A 19,593-nucleotide genomic window follows, 5' to 3' on the forward strand; every position below is an offset into this window, starting at 1 on the left:
TGAAGGCAGATGGATGCAAGAATTGATGTAATAAAGTTATAATAAAGTTATAACCGACTCTAACACAATGATGCCATCAGATTATTAAGGTGAAACAGACTTAGAAAATAGTCCAATGTGTACACATGATGCAACGTTCCTATAAACCAGCCTTTCCCAACTGGGGTGCAGGTTGAGGATGTCAAAGGTGCCATGGCATTCCGGTTGAGAATGGTAATCAGATCAAACTGCTTTGCTGCTGTAATTTGGCACAGTGAAAGCTTACTCAGGGCAGGCACAAGGAGCAGCTCTACCAGTGGGCTGGGTCCTGTACCAACAAGGAGGCAGTTGAACCCCACTGGCAGAAAAGGCATCTGGATGAATGGAGATTCTGAATGCGTACAATTCGTGAATAGGGGGCAGAGTTCCCAAGACAACTGCCTTGTGCCTCTTTTCAAATTCCCCAGTCGGCAGTATATGTGTGCGTTTGTTATGTATGTTTTTAAATGTATGCCTGTTTTAACCCCTTAAATGCAGCATCGCAACCATGCCACAACTAATTGCAATGCAGATAGGTGCAGGGCGGGTGCTGCGGCCACATCATGTGTATGACCCATGGCTTCTGCCTTCGCAGCTAAAGGGAGAGCAGATTGAGGTAGTAAAATTGTCTCACCTTTGTGGTTTTACCATCCCTCAACCTCACATGTGAACAAGCCTTTGGTTCACATCTGTGCAGCAGCCCATTATTTTAATAGGATGCCCAACCCTCAGAAGCACAGGAAAATAAGTCCCTGTTTCTTTTAAAATTGTACCGCACTGAAAACGCCATGTTTCCATGCATGGGGGTACATTTAGGCCCCTTTTCAGACAACCAGGTAAATGCGACCACCAGATTCATGCAGCAAGAATTGTCAGATTCTTGCTGTTGGAATAACCAGGTTATGCAATCAACGCTCAACCCATTTAAAGAATAGTGGGCTGATAAAGGCCGCTACTGTTTGCATGTAGCCGCACATGCTGATTTATGCCGCAGATACCTGGTCATGTGAAGAGGACCTTAGGAATTAATGGCAGCCCTGTACATCTGCTCAAGAGCAGCACATTCGCCTGTGTCTCGGCAACACGCATGATTTTATGTGCGTTCCCTGCCATGCAGTATTTTTAACCAAGCCTTAGACTGGGGTGCCCCGAGAAAAATATTTTTCAAGGTTGCCTTGACTGAAAAAAAAGTTTAGAAACACTGCTATAAACATTCAAGCAACTTTTTCTGACATAAGCTGAAAGGCTGGGATACTTGAATATGCCTCACCTTGCAAATTTATGAAGGATGGAAGAGAAGGGAGACAGGATAGAAACTCCTAGGCAATGAATGACTAAGACTGAACAACACTTTTATACCTCCAAATCAAGTTCCCCCTCCAATGTATGCATGCATATACAGTACAGAGATCTTAAGTATGGTTAAAGGGTTTGTTAAAGTGGTTGTAAACCCTTACAAACCACTTTGATCTACAGGTAAGCCTAGATTAAGGCTTACCTGTAGGTCCAAGAAATATCTCCTAAACCTATATGGTTTATGAGATATCTACTCAAAGACAGCCACCGCTGTCTACGGTGCATGTGCCGTAGACAGCGGCACGCAGGCACACTGGGCAGGCTGCAGATTGCGGCGATATGCCACAAATGTCGGCTCCCGTGCGCATGCGTGGGAGTGACGTCATTGCGGCTCCGGTGAATCACAGCGCCAGAGTAGCGAGACCCGGAAGTCGCTCCGGGATACATGGCAGCGGCGAAGAGGAAGACGTGGAAGAGGAAGACGTGGAAGACATGGCAGCGGCGAAGAGCTAGTATGCTATGCATACTAGCTCATTATTCCTTTGCCTTACAGGGTGTGTTTTTTATTTTTTTTGCCTTTACTTCCTCTTTAACCTATATATTAAACTCAAACACTGCCAGACTATTAGAGCCTGACAGAGCACACTGTACCTGTCTTGTAGAAAAATGAGCACTGTAAGTAGTGATTTAGCACTGTTTTCAGGCCGGTCACATAATTCACAGCCGCTGTACAGCTCAGATGGATCGATACTGCAGGAGGGGCCGTGATCTCCATCTGACGTCAGCAGGGGAGATCACATGGCTGCTCAGTCTCTCCTGCAGTAGCCATGGAAACTGTATTTACAGCGCTCTTTTTTCTAAAAGAATAATGCAGTGTGCTCTGGCAGGATATGAAAGAGTTGCTGGCAGCGAGCATAAAACATTTTAAACTTTAGTAGAACTGGCAGGGGTTGGGGGGGGCGGAGGCAAGGGGCAGAGATTGAGACACAACACACAATCTGACATGCAGGAAGGAGCGGGGTGAAGGGGGAGAGAGGAGAGGAGAGCAGAGGGGACAGCAGCGTATGAAGGAGGGCCGCAATCAGACCACGGTGATCAGGGCCGAGCTGCCCTGATTTTCGTAGTCTGTTTAGAGAGGGGATACAGGAAGTGGCAGGTTCAGAGTTTTTATTTTTTTCCTATAGTTTAGAGGGGGGCAGATTACACATCATAAACACTGTGCTGTTTAAACTGCTTTAAGGTACCAGGAAATCTATATTTTTTGGGGTTAACAAACGATTTAAAACCCTCTGCTTTGAACACAAAAAATATAAATTAATAGCTTTACTTTCCAGCACCCCCATGGGGGTGAACTCAGACACATGAATCAGCCTCGGAGTCTTATCATTAGCATGTGTTAGGTCATTAATCTCAGAAAGGTGGGGTAAAATATATTAATAGCATCTCAGACATTATGATGATGGCTGCCTTTATGCAACAGTTAGGCCTGTGGTGCTGACAATTTCTCTATAAACCAGTGATTCTCAACCAGGGTTCCTCCAGAGGTTGCTAGGGGTTCCTTCAGCATTGGGCCACTTCTGCCTCTCAGATAAGTTCTCACTAACACCATTGATCTTTTTAGCTATCTGTAAGGAGGTAATTCTTCCCAATGACCACAAGTGTAAGGACCATTCTTCCCAATGACCATCATACTAATCTATCATGAGTTGTAGATTTCTAATTTTTAGCAGGGGTTCCGTGAGACTGGAGAACTATTTCAAGGGTTCCTCTGTGTTGTGAAAGGCTGCTATAGACCCTAAGCATGTACTGGCAAAAAACATTTATTCCTGCTGTGTTAACTTTTTGCTGTATAAGCATATGGAATGGCATGAGCCTGTTTGTAAGACAAAACTACAGGTGTTGAATGAATCAATAACACAAAACCTTTTTTTTTTTTTTTTTTTTTTTTTTTTAACAATACAAGCGCCTAAAATCCATAATAATAAAAAAATACCTGTTATTTCTTCAACCTCAATACCAGCTTTTTTCACAGACCGGTGTTCTGCTTCTAGGAGAAAAAAAACCCCCAAAAATATATCAGTAATTATTAATTAATAATTTAAGCAAACACTGCTTAACAATGATGTGCAGTTTACAAATCTGGTTGTAGACCCTTAATTCAAGACTATTTAGTTTCTTCTGGATCTTCAACCACATGTTTTTATCACAATAAAACATTTGTAGGATAACTACATACATAGAAAGGTTCAGACAAATGCACATCTTTTAGACAGATTTGTCATGCTCATATATAACATGCAGCTATACTACGGAAATTTAAAACAGAAATCAAATGTGCAGTGCTGCAAGAGATTGTCAGGGAATTACTCTAAAATTGATCTTCCGAGGTAAAAAAAAAAAGAAAAAAAACACTACACATAACAAAAATATGCCAGCAGTCTCACAAATCCTGTGATTAACAGACCAGACAGTTAAAGGTAATGGGCAATTAATTGTGTGACAATTCCATTACAGCAAGACCGCAGCAGGAGATTTCTGCTTAAAATGGTCAGCGAGTTCAGATCAGAGTACAGAACGCTGCTAAAGAAAAAAAAAAAAAAAAAAACATGAAGTCACCTATTCATATTCAAATGAATAAGCGTCTTTATACTATGCAGATAAAACCAGTCTAAACATTCAAGGTTTCAGTTCAAAGTTTGCCTGCATCATTTGGCCAAAATAAATAAGAGCAGGAGACCGAGCATGGACAGAACTTACTTTCTGAGGGTGAGAATTTCCACACTGTGTTGGCGTGGGCATCTCCGACATACACCGCTCCATCGTCTGATGCCACAAGGTCATGGGGCATGTCAAAATTCTGCAAACATAACCACAGTACAAGTCACACATCGTGTGAACATTCAGCCAAAACAAACCTCTGAGTTTCACCTGACAAATATGTTCCAATACTACTTCTAATGCTTTCTATCAATCTAGTATTTACATAGCTAGAACATATTGGGCAGACATTTAAAGGGTCTCTGTTGGCAAGTAAAACTGGGCATAATATGGTCAATTCAGGAAATTACATCAAATATAGTTTAAAAATTCCAAAGGGTGGTGATCTGTCAAAGAGATTTTCTACCACTTTAAAGCCAACACCAACATTGATGTACATTTTGTATGACACACACCAGTAGACAACTATCATTTGAAGGGAAGCAGATTTTGTATACATTTCTATCGTTCATATAAATGCCTTGTACAAACAGTCAGGTAAATAACCTGTGCAGTAGGTCAAGCTGGGTTTCTTCCTAACAGTTTTAGTAAAGCCTAATACACACAGGCCGAATGTTGGCCGTCATTGGCCGGTTCAACAGAAACCGGCCAACATTCAGGGTCATGTGTATGGCAAGCTTCGGAGAGCGCTAACTGGAGTGTTTTGGCGGTCAGAACACAATAGCTCAGCAGGGGAGATCGCTGTACTAACATCGGCTTGTGAGTACAGCGGCTTTGACCTGAGCTATCAGTTTTTTGTGTGTAGTGGTGTGTATGAGGCTTTAAACTTCACAATCAGAAAACTATATTACCTTTTTAACTGGAACAAAGGTGTCTAGAATGTCCCCTGTAGTGAAGTTCATTACGAAGCCTTGTACAGGCTCAGAATCTCCATAGTAGGATTTCCCATTAACGGCATATAATGTTCCTCCTAGAACAAAAGTGGACAGATATGGAACTTTTATTTTATTAAGTCATTGTTACTAAAGGAAACATGTCACAATGCCCATCAAGCTAATAGCCGATATCAGGCATCTCCAAGTTCATGCTCATATGTTTCTTTTACAGAAACTGTGTATGTAGCAGATGTATGAGAGCTTACATAAACCTAATGCATCTCTCTATACATTACATTGATAGACTGATTGTGAAATGAAGGATTTGTGTCACAGCTCTCAACTTCAACTGGAAATAAACATATTATATGCCTATGTTGTGACAAAAGAAATGCAGCGAGTAATAGGATAGCCCCAACATTTACACATTACAGTAAGTGACAGATCGCTTTAATGGGAGTTAAATATTTGACACGGCCAATGTGCCGTACATCAGCTCTTTTCACACTAGCAAGGTTGTTAATGAAATTACTTGGACAGCTCATTTTGAGTGGTTGATTGGCTATTGTTCATGTGTAAATGGGATGCCTTCATAAGGTATACCTACACATTAGATGACTCACGTGATCCAGCCACTTACAATAGAACCAGGAAAAAAAATGTATGGCCACGGGCATTTCTCAGCTACTGAGACATTTCTGGACCAACCCTTCTCAAAGGAAGGAGCATTCATATGGTCAAAGCATAAATATGCTGAAAAACCTGTTTAGTGGTCAGACCAACCTGCATGGCCAGGCATAATCTAACAACTTTAAAGTGGAAGTAAACCCATGGATTTAAACAATTAAAAAAAAAGGCATACCGGGAATGCTAACTGCACATTGGCTGTGCTCTCAGCCAAACTATCAAACCATCCAATGGCTGGTGTCATAACGAATCACATGTGCAGCACCATAGCAGTTGAAGATTAAACAGTGGCAAAGATGGCAGCTTCCTTGGCTGAAAACGATAGGGGAGTTTACTTCCACTTTAAGCACTTACAGAATTTAGATGCTTGACCCCTTTGTGCTGACAGTATGCATATACGCAGCCCCACTGGACTGGGCTTTTTTTTTTTCCATGGGACTGCATTTACACGGATCTGTCTTTGTGCTGGGAATGCACCACACAGTGCGCTGCCAGCCCAGAGACCGGGGCCTCACCGGGAGCCCCGAGTCCCATTCTAATGATCGGGTCCTGGAACCCCTGGTTCTGGGTCACCTGATCACTGTGATAGCCTCTTATTGTCCATCACAGTGATCAGTCCTGTGGAGCCCGCCCCCGTGTTTACCCTGTGAACAGAGAGGAAAGATACATTGCATCTCTTCCTCTCCTTGCAGAGAGAAAAACAAACAACTATAAATAAAACAAAATAAATAAAATAAAAAAGAAAACATACCTAGATCAAAGTTTGATCTAGGTCAGTGCCAGGGTTAGTGTTTGAGTCAAAGGTCATGGTTAATATATGTTAAAAAAACACACAAGGTATAATCCACCTAAATGTACAGAGCAGTTGTGATGATATGTACGGTTTTACGAACACATGCCAAAATTGCAATTTTACTCTTAGGCGCAAAGGGATTAATCTATACACATCAGCCAATTGTAAGGATTACTATTTCAGAAACCACTGTATCTTGCCTCCTAACAGAAGTCTAAACTTTTTGCATAGCTTCCAATAATATCTATATTTGGGCAGTCTACAAACAATAATGATTATGATATACTGTATAAAATGTAGAAAGACAGTACAGTTGCAATATAATTCATTACAGGATAATCCTCTTCTCTTACCTGAAGCATAGGCGACAGCGAAGACTCTACTTCCAAATGCTGCATGTTTGATTTCTTTAACAAACTTTCCGGTTTCTGAATGGAAACACTGAATCCTCCCATTCTCTCTGTCAGCCACACATAGCTGCCCTTGGTCAGGTATCAGAGCCAGACTGTGTGGGATGCGGAACTCGCCGGACTTGGCAAACCTTGATGAGGAAGCTAGAAGAAAAAACCTTATTAATTAGCACATCTACTTCAACAGAGACCGAATACTTTCCTAATGCTGTACAGACAACACATGAACTTCTACCACAGCTACCAGTTCCATTTGAAGCTAACTTATCATGAAAAACTGTAAACTCCACTTTTAGTTCTACGGTTTCAATGAATGCCAAACTGTAGCCTATATGAGAAAATGCCAGTCTGAGTGTCAGATTTAAAAAACATTCGTTTGGGATCCTTGCCTAAAGGTAACTTGTATTTAATACATGTTTATTATTTGACCAGTTGGGGACAATGGGTGTGCTACACACAGCCAAAAAAATTCATCAAAGTACACAGGGTATGTGTAGTATGCTCTGCCCTTCTGCCCCACCAATAAAAAAGCTTTAGGCCTCGTGGACATTGGACATTTTTACAGCTGTTTTTGGCTTTTGGCGATTTTCTTTTCTACAGTCAGTAAACTCCCCAGCATGCTACCCTATGTGTCCAAGTGCACATAGGCTGTTATAATAGTTTTCTGGCTAAAGTGTTTTCTGTCTGAACCCCCCGAACTAGTGGGTTTTGAGAGGAGTTTTTGAGCTGTAAATGTTCTAATGCCAGTAAACACAGTAAAATGTGGCTATATAGCATGTGTTTTCTTGCTAAAAAAAACAAATGTTTTTAACAAGACAACGCTACTGGAGTTTTTAGAACGTCCAGTGTGCATGAGACTTTAGAAGCTGCTGCTGCACAAGAGAAAAAAAAAACTGACCATCTCACACAAAGTTTTTTTAGCATTTTTCCAAGCTAAAATACAGAGATACAAAGTAACAATTTTATTTTGTATTTGCTCAGTTTCATTCATCTGAAGATCAAAGAGATGAGCTTCTATCTGTATATGATGTCAGTTAAAGTGGAAGAAAACCCTAACTGGAACTATTCTTAAAAATGCGCCCCCCTGTCCTTTTTACTATGCCTAACCTGTATATAAAAAAAAGTATATATAAACCTGTAAATCTAACCTGTATATATAAAAAAAAAGGTGTGTGTGGTTCCCCATGCTATCTTACCCATTTTATTGGGTAAGATAGCACTCGACGAGGGCTGTGAATCCTGGGAGCCTTGATGTCACACATGGGCTGCCATGGCCCAGCCATTGTTGTCACTCCCTCCTCTCCCCTGCAGCAGCTGCTCACTGACACAGGGGAGCCGGAGCTGCGGGATCATATAACTAGACCACGGGCAATTAAAAATATGTAAGTACACAGATATTTTTTTTATACGGGTTAGGAAGGATAGGTAAGAGGAGAGGGGAGGGAACATTTTTTAAGAATAGTTACAGATAACCCCCTTACACACTATACAACTTTTGTTGTCAGATTTCATTCATGTCAGATTTACCAAAACCATATAGTGAAAGGGCCTGCCTGATTGCATACAAATTGAAACTCCTAAGGTTTGACCTCATATGATATGGTTTTGGTAAATCTGAAGGAAAAAATCTACAGAAAATTGGATAGTGTGTATCCAGCTTTAGAGTCTTCTTTGGCTTTAAAGCAACCTAAGAAGTAACCATTAAAATGTAAAAACTTTTTCTAATTTTGCTTTGCTCAAGATTTTTTTATTTCGTAGTAAAACAAAAAAAAAAAAAGTGCAACATTTAAAGAATAAAAGACCCTTGTTTGCCTTGTAAATTACTTTTAATGCTGTGTATCAGAATCAGAATTTTTTGGTTATTCAATATCTTTAATGGTTTTCATAAGGTAAGTTCAACAGACAACAGATCTCAAAGTATCAGATTTTATGAACATACTGTAGCATTTCGTAACTGCAATGTTGCTTACAGTAACAAAGAAAGAAGGAAAGTAACTGTTACCATAGCTTGGATGAGTACTTTGAAATTTGGATAGTCATGAGAGACTAGTTCCAAAGTCTCTATGTATGAATAAAAGTGAAAATAGTAGGGATAAATCAGAGGAGTGTAAAAGTTTAAGAAGGTAGTGGGGAGAAAAAAAAGGGGGGTAGAGAAATTTAGATTCATAGTTTTAGTGTACTGTTTAACAGGACAAATTGTTTGATAAAAAAAAAAAAAAGTTATATATATATATATATATATATATATATATATATATATATATATATATATATATATTTTTATATCTACAGTACCACATTTTTAAATTAAAAATGATCAACGTGGAAATTTTTTATTTTTTTCGTAGAGTTTTTAAACAGTTCAAAAACATTCAGAATTTTGCCCATTCAATGTTCTCAGAAAGACAGTGTGTGAACATGTCTTGTTGTCAATGATCGTACACACTCAGAAATAAATCACACTTTTTTTTAATCTGTATATACAGTATTATCTCAGCATCCAAAAAGATATTGTTAACGTTAAAATAGAGTGTGAAGGTGACAGGTTTTACTTGTTCATTTCATAAAATTTAAAAAAGCGATCATATCCCAGATCTGTACGTACCTTCTCCCCATTGCATGATGTACATGCCCTGAGGTGAGAACTGCATGATTCTACTGTTGCAGTAGCCATCGGACACAAAAAAATTGCCTGTTATTGGATCTACTGCGACATCAGTTGGTTGACAGAAGTGGTTCCGGTCACTGCCTGGTTGAAAAGCCTTACCCAGTGTGAAAATACGAGAACCATCAGGCCCTAATTTGAAAACCTTTAAAGAAAGTTAGAAGAAAAAAAAAAGAATTAATTTGAATTATACATCAAACTATTTATTAGCTTGAAAAGACACAGCACTCTACCACTTAGGACCCATTGATAGTAGATGCTAGGCCAGAAGTGGTGTCCTTAGCACACCAGAATTTAGGTCTTCTCTATATATTTCGGTCTCTGCTTAGTACACAATTCACACACTGCAGATACTTATTGTGACCAAACCGTTAATATGAGTTAGAGCCACGGCAAAGAGCCAAACACACGGATTCCCAGCTTGTGATCAAAGTCATTTAACAATCATAGGCTCGTTTCACAAGGACGAAACTATCGAGTTCAACTGTCAGTTTTTCAGGTGGACCGGATTGGACCATCCATTGCTCTCTATGGAGCATTGGATGTCAACCAACATATGTCCGTTGACACCCGCCGACATCCGATTCAATACTGTCCACTAAAAACAGGTGGATGGGACTCCCCATTCATCTATTGGATCGGACGACGGTCACTGCCAGAGTCTGCCCATCTGAAAGGGGCCATAACCTGACACAACACTATTGTAAAAAACTTAAAAAATCTGTATGAGTAGTCAAGACTTTATTTTTTTAGTTTTAGTAGGGAAGAATGAGAAAATCCCAAATTTGACAGGTGTCACCAAAACAAGAGGTGCGGAAACATTTTTTCCAATGGCACCTGGTGGTCACTTCCTGTTGCAATTCTATGACAGGAAATAAAGCAGAATCTCCCCAATGGGACACATAGGTAGCAAAAATTGACAGAAGCTTTAACCCTTTCTTAATCTATAAGGACATGCATAGTAATTTGTACACAACAGTCATCTATTTCACATGTATATCTAACAATCATTAAAAGGCTACGATTACTCTTTAAAGCTTTCACTGCAGTTCCACGTATTAGAGCAGGGCAAGGATTTACGCACGGTCACAGCTGCAATAGCAGCCCCTTTCTTCTGTAGACTCTTAGCAGTTTAGTAAACGTGATCTGGACAGCTGTAAAGTCGCCTGATCCCTTTTAAGCACATCTCCTCCTCCCTGGGACCACAAAAAAAGTTGCACACCCCCTGCCACGTTCCCTTATAGAGATTTATACAAAAAAAGGATAGTTAAACCATTGGTTTTTGAAATTTACAATTGCAATAATTTCTAAATCGGATGAAATGTTAAGCATCTTTTTGAAAGATAAATAGTGCATTTTATATACCACTACATAGCTCGGACCAAAATGAGGGACAAACAAGGAGAAAGAGACTTTGTTCCAAATCAAGGACAGTCCCTCAAAATCAGGGACAGTTAGGAGCTATAAGAATGGCATCCATAAGTTCGCTGATCTCCTCTGCAGAGAATGAACCCAGAAGCACTTAGCTCTGAGTATTTCTGTAATCAGAGATGTTAAACCCCATCGGCTGTGGCTAGATAAAGAAGATATTCTCAAATTTTCATAAACAGCTTGCAAATATTGAGTAAAAAAAGGGCTATGAAAGATAGGGAAATTAAAGATGAATTCCTCAATTAATTTTTTTGATCGGTACTCACCTCTCCACCGGCTTCCGGGTCTTCAGGGAGTTCCGTTGGAGATCTGGCGACGTTACGGACATCGACATCACTGGGCTCCTCCCCCTTCTCCAAGTGCCTCCATCTGCTAACGAAGGGAAGGGGGGAGGAGTCCGGTGACGTTGAAGTTCTGATTGAACGCAACGCATACGGGGAGGAGCTACGCATGACGTCACCCACTGCTGCTCTATGGAACTAACACAATTGTCGGCATTATATGCTGTGTTTTTATCATCTTTATGTGAGTAGTTTGTTTTTGAACACAAAAATGTTATCTTATACTTAAGCAGTGAGCACTTAGATCTTTTCTTTCTACCCATGACCTGGTGTCCTTGCTGAGATCTAAGGAGACATGAGAAAAGTTTATGGTCCGTGTTAACCCTTTTGATTCCCGCTTGCATGACCACCTGTTTGCACAGGGGTCCATGCCATAAGGTGAGAGTGATTAGTTAGACCGGAGGTGGAGGGATTGTCACGCTAATGTGGAAAAAAAATAATTACTTACGTCAGTGCTATAGTTTGAATTGAAAACATATTTGTGTGAACTGTGACGTTAAGTCATGGATTGTGGAAACAAACTAGTGTCTGGTGATTGTATATAGTGTATACCACATTTACCACTGACTAATGCAGAGTTGGAATGCAAGGAGATCAGCTAAAAGTAATTGGATCTGTATGTGCGTTATAATTAATCGAAATTAGTCGATCGATAAAAAAAACAAAAATAAAAACAATTAATCGAACACAAAAAAATTTAATCAGTAACAGCCCTAAAAAATTTGTCTGCAGCATAAGTGTTAAAAGAAGAAGCATACGCTACCAGTTTCCTTTTATGTCTCTACAATACCTCGAACGCTTTATACCTTCCCGTTAGAACACTCACATAAAATGTCAGCCTTTATTACTAAAATGTCAAGAGATATATACACACCTGATGAAGAGCTACATCAGTGACCCAAAAGTTTCCATCTCTATCAACTGTTATACCATGAGGCAAATAAAACCTGAAGGGCAGAAAAAGATTAGGATATTAAAAACAACACACAAAGCACAACTGCTAAATAATTTCAAAACTTGATATTTCCAAAAGATGAGCTTAAATGTTGCCAGATTTTTGTGATTTTATAGTTCAGAAACACCTTCAAGAAGGAAACAATGGCATATTCCAAACATGGAAGAGAACTGAAAAATCAACATGCAGCAGTTCCCCATAGCAACCAGTCAACTTTGTTGAAATGAAGGATCAAACCTAATCAGTTACTAGGGATGGCAGTAACACTTTTCCTCCAGTTATCAGGACCCTGTTGCCTCAATTGGAATTATATAAAAGCAATAAATCAATGTAACAGGTTTGGCTCCTCTATTTTCTTACCAAGGCTAGCCATACACACTTTGATTTTATGGTTAAAGCGGAGTTCAACACAAAAATGGATCTTCCTCTTTAAGGGAAGGTGACCCCCTGACATGGGGGGGGAGCGGATACCCTCTTTTTCGAGGGTTTCAACTCCCACTTCCGGGGCACCACGGTACCGGAAGTAAGTTCACCTCTCCCTCCTCCTTCTCGGCAATCATCTGGGACATGTTACATGTCCCAGATGATTGCCTGGCCAGTCACAGCACAGCTCGGGCATGCGCATCACATGCCCGGCTATTAAGCCACAACCAGGCACCCACATTGACAAGGCTGGCGCCACAGAAAAGAGGGGGAGAAGAGCGGTGCTTTGTTCCCCCGTGTCGCTGGACCCTGGAACAGGTAAGTGTCTGATTATTAAAAGGCAGCAGCTACAGTATTTGTAGCTGCTGACTTTATTTTTTTTTTGGAACTCCACTTTAATGGAAGATCCTGCCAGCTAATGTATTCAAAAAGCTGCAGGATTCTGTCACTGCTTAGCTGATAAAGTTCCACCTGACTCGACCCTTTTTGAATCGACTATTGCAAGCAGAGTGGTACCATCAGGGCCACCCACGGTTTGAATTTTGGCTGATTCATCAGGAATTGGCCAATAGTTGAGATGTGCATGGCTACCTTAAAGTGACGCTAAACTCTATTCATTTATATATTTTTAACTCAAAAAGGTCCTACTATTGCTCTCAGCCTCCTTCAAATCTCTTAATTATTTTTTTTGCTGCTGCGATTGGATTTCCTGTTAGAGGGTGGCTATGTTGGTTCTCCATGGTTCCACTGTATGTAGAGCTGGAGCCACCCTCTCTTATTGGCTCTTGAGATGGATTAGGGGCTATGGGATTTTCAGAGCACATGACCGCCAGCGGCTAGCTTGTCCCGGAAGTGGGTACAGATACCTGGATTAAGGCTGATGTTTGGTAACTCGAAACGTCAGCTCCCTCCACATATTTTCTATGGAATTAAGGTCTGGAGACTGGCTAGGCCACTCCAGGACCTTAAATGTGCTTCTTCTTGAGCCACTCCTTTGTCGTCTTGGCCGTGTGTTTTGGGTCATTGTCATGCTGGAATACCCATCCACAACCCATTTTCAATGTCCTGGCTGAGGGAAGGAAGTTCTCATCCAAGATTTGATGGAAGATCGTCCCTTTGATGCAGTGAAGTTGTCCTGTCCCCTTAGCAGAAAAACACCCCCAAAGCATAATGTTTCCACCTCCATGTTTGATGGTGGGGTTGGTGTTCTTGGGGTCATAGGCAGCATTTCTCCTCCTCCAAACATGGAGAGTTGAGGTGATGCCAAAGAGGTTGATTTTGGTCTCAACTTCAGGCTGGTGTGCACATGTGCTTTCTTGATCAGGGGGGCCTTGCAGTATTGCAGGATTTCAGTCCTTCACGGTGTAGTGTGTTGCCAATTGTTTTCTTGGTGACTATGGTCCCAGCTTCCTTTAAATCATTGACAAGATTCTCCTGTGTAGTTCTGGGCTGATTTCTCACCGTTCCCATGATCATTGAAACTCCACAAGGTGAGATCTTGCATGGAGCCCCAGACCGAGGGAGATTGACAGTTATTTGTGTTTCTTCTATTTGCGAATAATCCCACCAACTGTTGTCACCCTCTCACCAAGCTGCTTAACGATGGTCTTGTACCCCATTCCAGCCTTGTGTAGGTCTACAATCTTGTGCCTGACATCCTTGGACAGCTCTTTGGTCTTGGCCATGGTGGAGAGATTGGAATCTGATTGATTGCTTCTGTGGACAGGTGTCTTTTATACATGCAACAAGCTGAGATTGGGAGCACTCCCTTTAATCGCTTTCGGACCAGCTGCCGCAGTTGTACCGCAGCAGGTTGGCTCCCCTGTGCGAGCCGTCGTAGTTATACATCGGCTCTTTAAGATGCCTCCAGCAGCACGCGCACCTGAAGCATGTCACTGGAGCTGATGCGAGTGCCTGGCGGGCACAATGAACGCCGGGCACCCGAGTTCGCTTGTGACAGAACGAGAACCAGATCTGTGTGTGTAAACACGCAAATCCTGGTTCTCTCAGGGGAGAGGAGACAGATCATGTGTTCATACTAAATATGAACACCAATCTCTCTCCTCCCCTAGTCAGTTTCTCCCCCCCCCCCCCCCCAGTTAGAGCACACCTAGAGAACACAGTTAACCCCTTGATCGCCCCCTAGTGTTAACCCGCTTCCCTGCCAGTGACATTTATACAGTAATCCGTGCTTTTTTACAGCACTAATCGCTGTATAAATGTCACTGGTCCCAAAAATGTGTTTAAAAGTGTCTGATTTGTCCGCTGCAATATCGCAGTTCTGATAAAAATCCCTGCCATTACTAGTAAAAAAAATAAAAATAAAAATGGCATAAATCTATCCCCTATTTTCTAGACGCCATAACTTTTGCGCAAACCAATCAATATACGCTTATTGCGATTTTTTTTTTTTTACCATAAATATGTGGAAGAATACATATCGGCCTAAACTGATAAAAAAAAATAAAAAATGTAATTTGATATATTATGCCAAAAAAGTAAAAGATATTGTGTTTTTTTTTTTTTTAAATTGTCGCTCTTTTGTTTATAGGGCAAAAAAAAAAAAAACACAGAGATGATCAAATACCACCAAAAGAAAGCTCTGTGGGAAAAAAAAAAAAAAAAGGATGTCAATTTTGTCTGCTTGCGATTTCAGTTTGGAGCACAGGAAGTAACAAGGACGCAAGATTCCTGGCAAAATCAAGGGGTATTTCTGTACTTACAGAAAATGTACTGAGCCTGAGAAGAAAAGGCACATTTTATGTAAGATATTTTACATAGTGTAATGCACTTTAGATATAAAATAATGTAATCTGGCTGAAAAGTGTTAACGACAAGGAAAGGGGTTATTATACAAAAGGCAACTACATCAATGGTATAAACAATTACATTGCTCCGAAATTCCTCTGCATATCAATAATTAGTCCTCATTAGATTCAGCACCAGGGTTCCAATGTAAATCAATGTTAGAATGTCACAGCCTTTTAATTAAAGTGCCATTCAATAAGGGAACTGTGTTGGGAATATTTATTAAAAGGAAAACCAACACAGAACTGCATAAGAAAAGCATATGCATAACACACCCCGTGGATCTAGGCATACAGCCCCTGCTAATCCCCAGCTATACAAACATTGAAAACGTCTTTTTTAGGGTTGTACAGATTTCTTATTCTTATTATACTATTGTATAAAACATGATTGTCTATTTAAGCTGGAGATATAAAAGACTCCTTAAAAAATTATGCAATTATGATGGGTAAAATGTAACCAATATCAACCAATCGAATATTAGTTTACTAAAGCCTGAAAAAGGACATGGTAATTGGTTAATTAGAGTTAATGCACTTTGCTTATTGGGCTAATGAATAAATCTGCTAATGTTTGTTGCACAAAGCAGTATATATGGGATCATGAACTTGGATTAAAACAGTAAGGGCTTGTTCAAACCATCCGCTTTGAACTGCGCTAATCTGCCCAGGGGACATAAGAATTATTTTTTATGCGGTTGTGAGGTGCGGTGTACTGCATAAAAATGTTAACAAAATGTAAAAAAAATAAAAATAATAATACACAGTGCGATATGTCGTAACATCGTGTTACATCATGGCTCACCGCCCAGCACAACGCACATCAGCCTGCAGCGTTTTAGCGCTTGGGATGGTATGAATAAGCTCTGAGAGGTCATTAAACAAAGTTGCCAGTTGTTCAACGCAACAGACTTTTTAATAATATTCCTAGAGAAACATTAACAAGACAGAAAATCTAATTACTGTAAGGTATATACAGTATAGGAAATGTTTATTTTTTTGGGGAAAAATAATAAATGCACATACACTATTACCAAACGTATTGGGGCGCCTGCCTTTGTATGCACTTGAATTTTAATGGCATCCCAGTCTTAGTCTGTAGGGTTCAGTATTGGGTTGGTCCACCCTTTGCAGCTATAACAGCTTTATGTGTTCTGGGAAGGCTGTCCACGAGGTTTAGGAGTGTGTCTATGGGAATGTTTGACCATTCTTCCAGAAGCTCATTTGTGAGGTCAGGCACTGATGTTGGGCGAGAAGGCCTGGCTCACAGTCTCTGCTCTAAATCATCCCAAAGGTGTTCTATCGGGTTGAGGTCAGGACTTTGCGTAGGCCATTCCAAGTTCCTCCATACCAAACTCGCTCATCCATGTCTTTATGGACCTTGCTTTATGCACTGGTGCGCAGTCATGTTGGAACAGGAAGGGGCCATCCCCAAACTGTTCCCACAAAGTTGGGAGTATGAAATTGTCCAAAATGTCTTGATATGCCGACGCCTTAAGAATTCCCTTCACTGCAACAAAGGTGCCAAGCCCAACCCCTGAATGACAACCCCACACTATAATCCCCCCTCCACCACATGATTTGGACCAGTGCACAAAGCAAGGTCCATAAAGACATGGATGAGCGAGTTTGGGGTGAAAAAACGTGGACTGGCCTGCACAGAGTCCTGACCTCAACCCGACAGAACACCTTTGAAATTAATTAGAGCAGAGACTGCCAGCCAGGCCTTCTCATCCACATCAGTGCCTGACCTCACAAAAGCGCTTCTGGAAGAATGGTCAAACATTCCCATAGACACACTCCTAAACCTTGTGGACAGCCTTCCCAGAAGAGCTGAAGCTGTTATAGCTGCAAAGGATGGGCCAACTCAATATTGAACCCTACGGACTAAGACTGGGATGTCATTAAACTTAAGATGTGGGGGAGAACGTCTGGGGGAATTTAGGATGGAAAAGGACCTGGGGGTCCTAGTAGATAGGCTCAGCAATAGCTTGCAATGCCAAGCTGCTGCTAACAAAGCCAACAGAATATTGGCATGCATTAAAATGGGGATCAACTCCAGAGATAAAACGATAATTCTCCTGCTCTACAAGACTCTGGTCCGGCCGCACCTGGAGTATGCTGTCCAGTTCTGGGAACCAGTCCTCAGGAAGGATGTACTGGAAATGAAGCGAGTACAAAGAAGGGCAACAAAGCTGATAAAGGGTCTGGGGGATATTAGTTATGAGGAAAGGTTGCGAGCACTGAACTTATTCTCTCTGGAGAAGAGACGCTCGAGAGGGGATAGGATTTCAATATACAAATACCATACTGGTGACCCCACAATAGGGATAAAACTTTTTTGCAGAAGGGAGTTTAACAAGACATGTGGCCACTCATTAAAATGAGAAGAAAAGAGGTTTAACCTTAAACTACGTAGAGGGTTGTTTACTGTAAGATGGCAAGGATGTGGAATTCCCTTCTACAGGCGGTGGTCTCAGTGAGGAGCATCGATAGTTTCAAGAAACTATTAGATAAGCACCTGAACGATCGCCATCGGCGATGTTAGATCGCTCGGTTCTCAGTGTAGAATCGCCGGGGGGACCGATGCTGCATCCATCCAAGTATAATTCTGGGAAAAAAAAAAATACTACTTCTCTTAGTAGAGTCCGCTTGTGGACCAGTCGCCGCAGTTTTACTGTGGCAGGTTGGCTCCGCTGCGTGAAATCGCGTTAATGTACGTGATGTCGTGAGGCTTGCATAACAAGCACGAGCTCCGCAAGTCCGATCCGATGTCCGCGGGGATACCCGCGATCGTTTCATGGTGAGGAAGAACGGGGAAATGCTAATGTAAACAAGCATCTCCCCATTCTCTTTTTGCCATTCTTTTTTGTTTACTGTGTTTATCCCACTCCCACTGCAGCCTACTAGGGTTTTGTTTTTCAATTTAGGGATAGTGCAGTTTTTATTTATACCATTTCCCCATTCTGCATAATGACACTGATCACAGCTCCCTGTGATCGGGAGTGGTGATCAGTGTCGTGTCACACACAACCCCGCCCCCCCCCCACAGTTAGAATCACTCCCTAGGACACACTTAACCCATACTGCGCCACCTAGTGGTTAACCCCTTCACTGCCAGTCACATTTACACAGTAATCAGTGCATTTTTAATATATATAAACCAATGAATGCTTTTTGCGATTTTTTAACCAAAAATATGTAGAATACGTATCGGCCTAAACTGAGGGAAAAAAATGTTTTTTTTTATATTTTTGGGGGAATATTAAAGGAAAAAGGAAAAAAATTATGTGTTTTTTTCAAAATTGTCGCTATTTTTTATGTTTATAGCGTAAAAAATAAAAACCGCAGAGTTCATCTAATACCACTAAAAGAAAAAATTATTTGAGGGGAAAAAAAGGATGTCAATTTTGTTTGGGAGCCACACATGCGCAATTGTCAGTTAAATTGACGCAGTGCCGAATCGCAAAAACTGCTCTGGTCTTTGGCCAACCAAATGCTCCGGGGCTGAAGTGGTTAAATAGAGGAGCTCTGCCAGTCTGCAGATTAGCATAGATAACACTAAACTCTTGCGAATCATTATTAGAAAAATAAAGCATTGGAAGCTCTGCTTCGGGAGCCCTTTCTTTTGTTAATACTTGGATGCTGCAACAGGGAACCTTCTCTTAAAATGGATTGTGCAGAAACAAGCCTGATAAAACGAGTGCAAGGCTCCCAAAACCAATTGGCGTCTAGTGCTCAGCTGTTTCTCATTTAAAGGTGACAGGCAGCTCAGTATAGTAAACTAGAGAGAGGAAAGCCTGACATCAACTCTCCTTCTTCAGGTCTGTAATTACATATTACGGCACACCCTAAAGGATGATTAGTCCATGCAGGAAAAAAAAAAAATCTAAGGATATTTATTTTATAAACTGAACATTTGAAGTGAAACCCTCATGAGATAACATTATAAACCGATAAGGTGTGTGGCTTTGTAAGTCAACTGCATAGTAATATATTCATTTAAACGCAAAGCTACTCAACTTACAGATTTTTGCCTGTGGACTGTAGAATTGTGGAACTGTTGGGACTGACTGTGAGTATAGTACTTTCCTCAATTGCTCCTATTCCTCTTGCTTGATAAACAAAGTTCCTGTCAAATGAACTGTTAAGAAACACAAAAACGGTGAAGACA

General features: G+C 40.9%; 1 protein-coding gene across 4 annotated transcripts in view; it reads right to left on the reverse strand.

Annotated features, from left to right (window-relative positions):
- PAM (peptidylglycine alpha-amidating monooxygenase) overlaps positions 1 to 19,593 on the reverse strand; it is a 299,102-nt gene that overhangs the window by 12,561 nt on the left and 266,948 nt on the right. For all 4 annotated transcript variants that reach the window (XM_077462333.1, XM_077462332.1, XM_077462330.1 and 1 more), the window contains 7 exons: positions 19,447 to 19,563; positions 12,109 to 12,181; positions 9,403 to 9,607; positions 6,741 to 6,941; positions 4,884 to 5,002; positions 4,072 to 4,171; positions 3,308 to 3,361 (listed from right to left, as the gene is read on the reverse strand). In XM_077462333.1, the coding sequence (XP_077318459.1) occupies positions 3,308 to 3,361; positions 4,072 to 4,171; positions 4,884 to 5,002; positions 6,741 to 6,941; positions 9,403 to 9,607; positions 12,109 to 12,181; positions 19,447 to 19,563 (869 nt within the window). The remainder of the gene's footprint in view (positions 1 to 3,307; positions 3,362 to 4,071; positions 4,172 to 4,883; positions 5,003 to 6,740; positions 6,942 to 9,402; positions 9,608 to 12,108; positions 12,182 to 19,446; positions 19,564 to 19,593) is intronic.

Source organism: Lithobates pipiens, unplaced genomic scaffold, assembly GCF_037356315.1.
Source record: "Lithobates pipiens isolate NorthernLeopardFrog02 unplaced genomic scaffold, aLitPip1_a1.2 Scaffold_3, whole genome shotgun sequence".
In the NCBI taxonomy this organism is placed as follows: domain Eukaryota; kingdom Metazoa; phylum Chordata; class Amphibia; order Anura; family Ranidae; genus Lithobates; species Lithobates pipiens.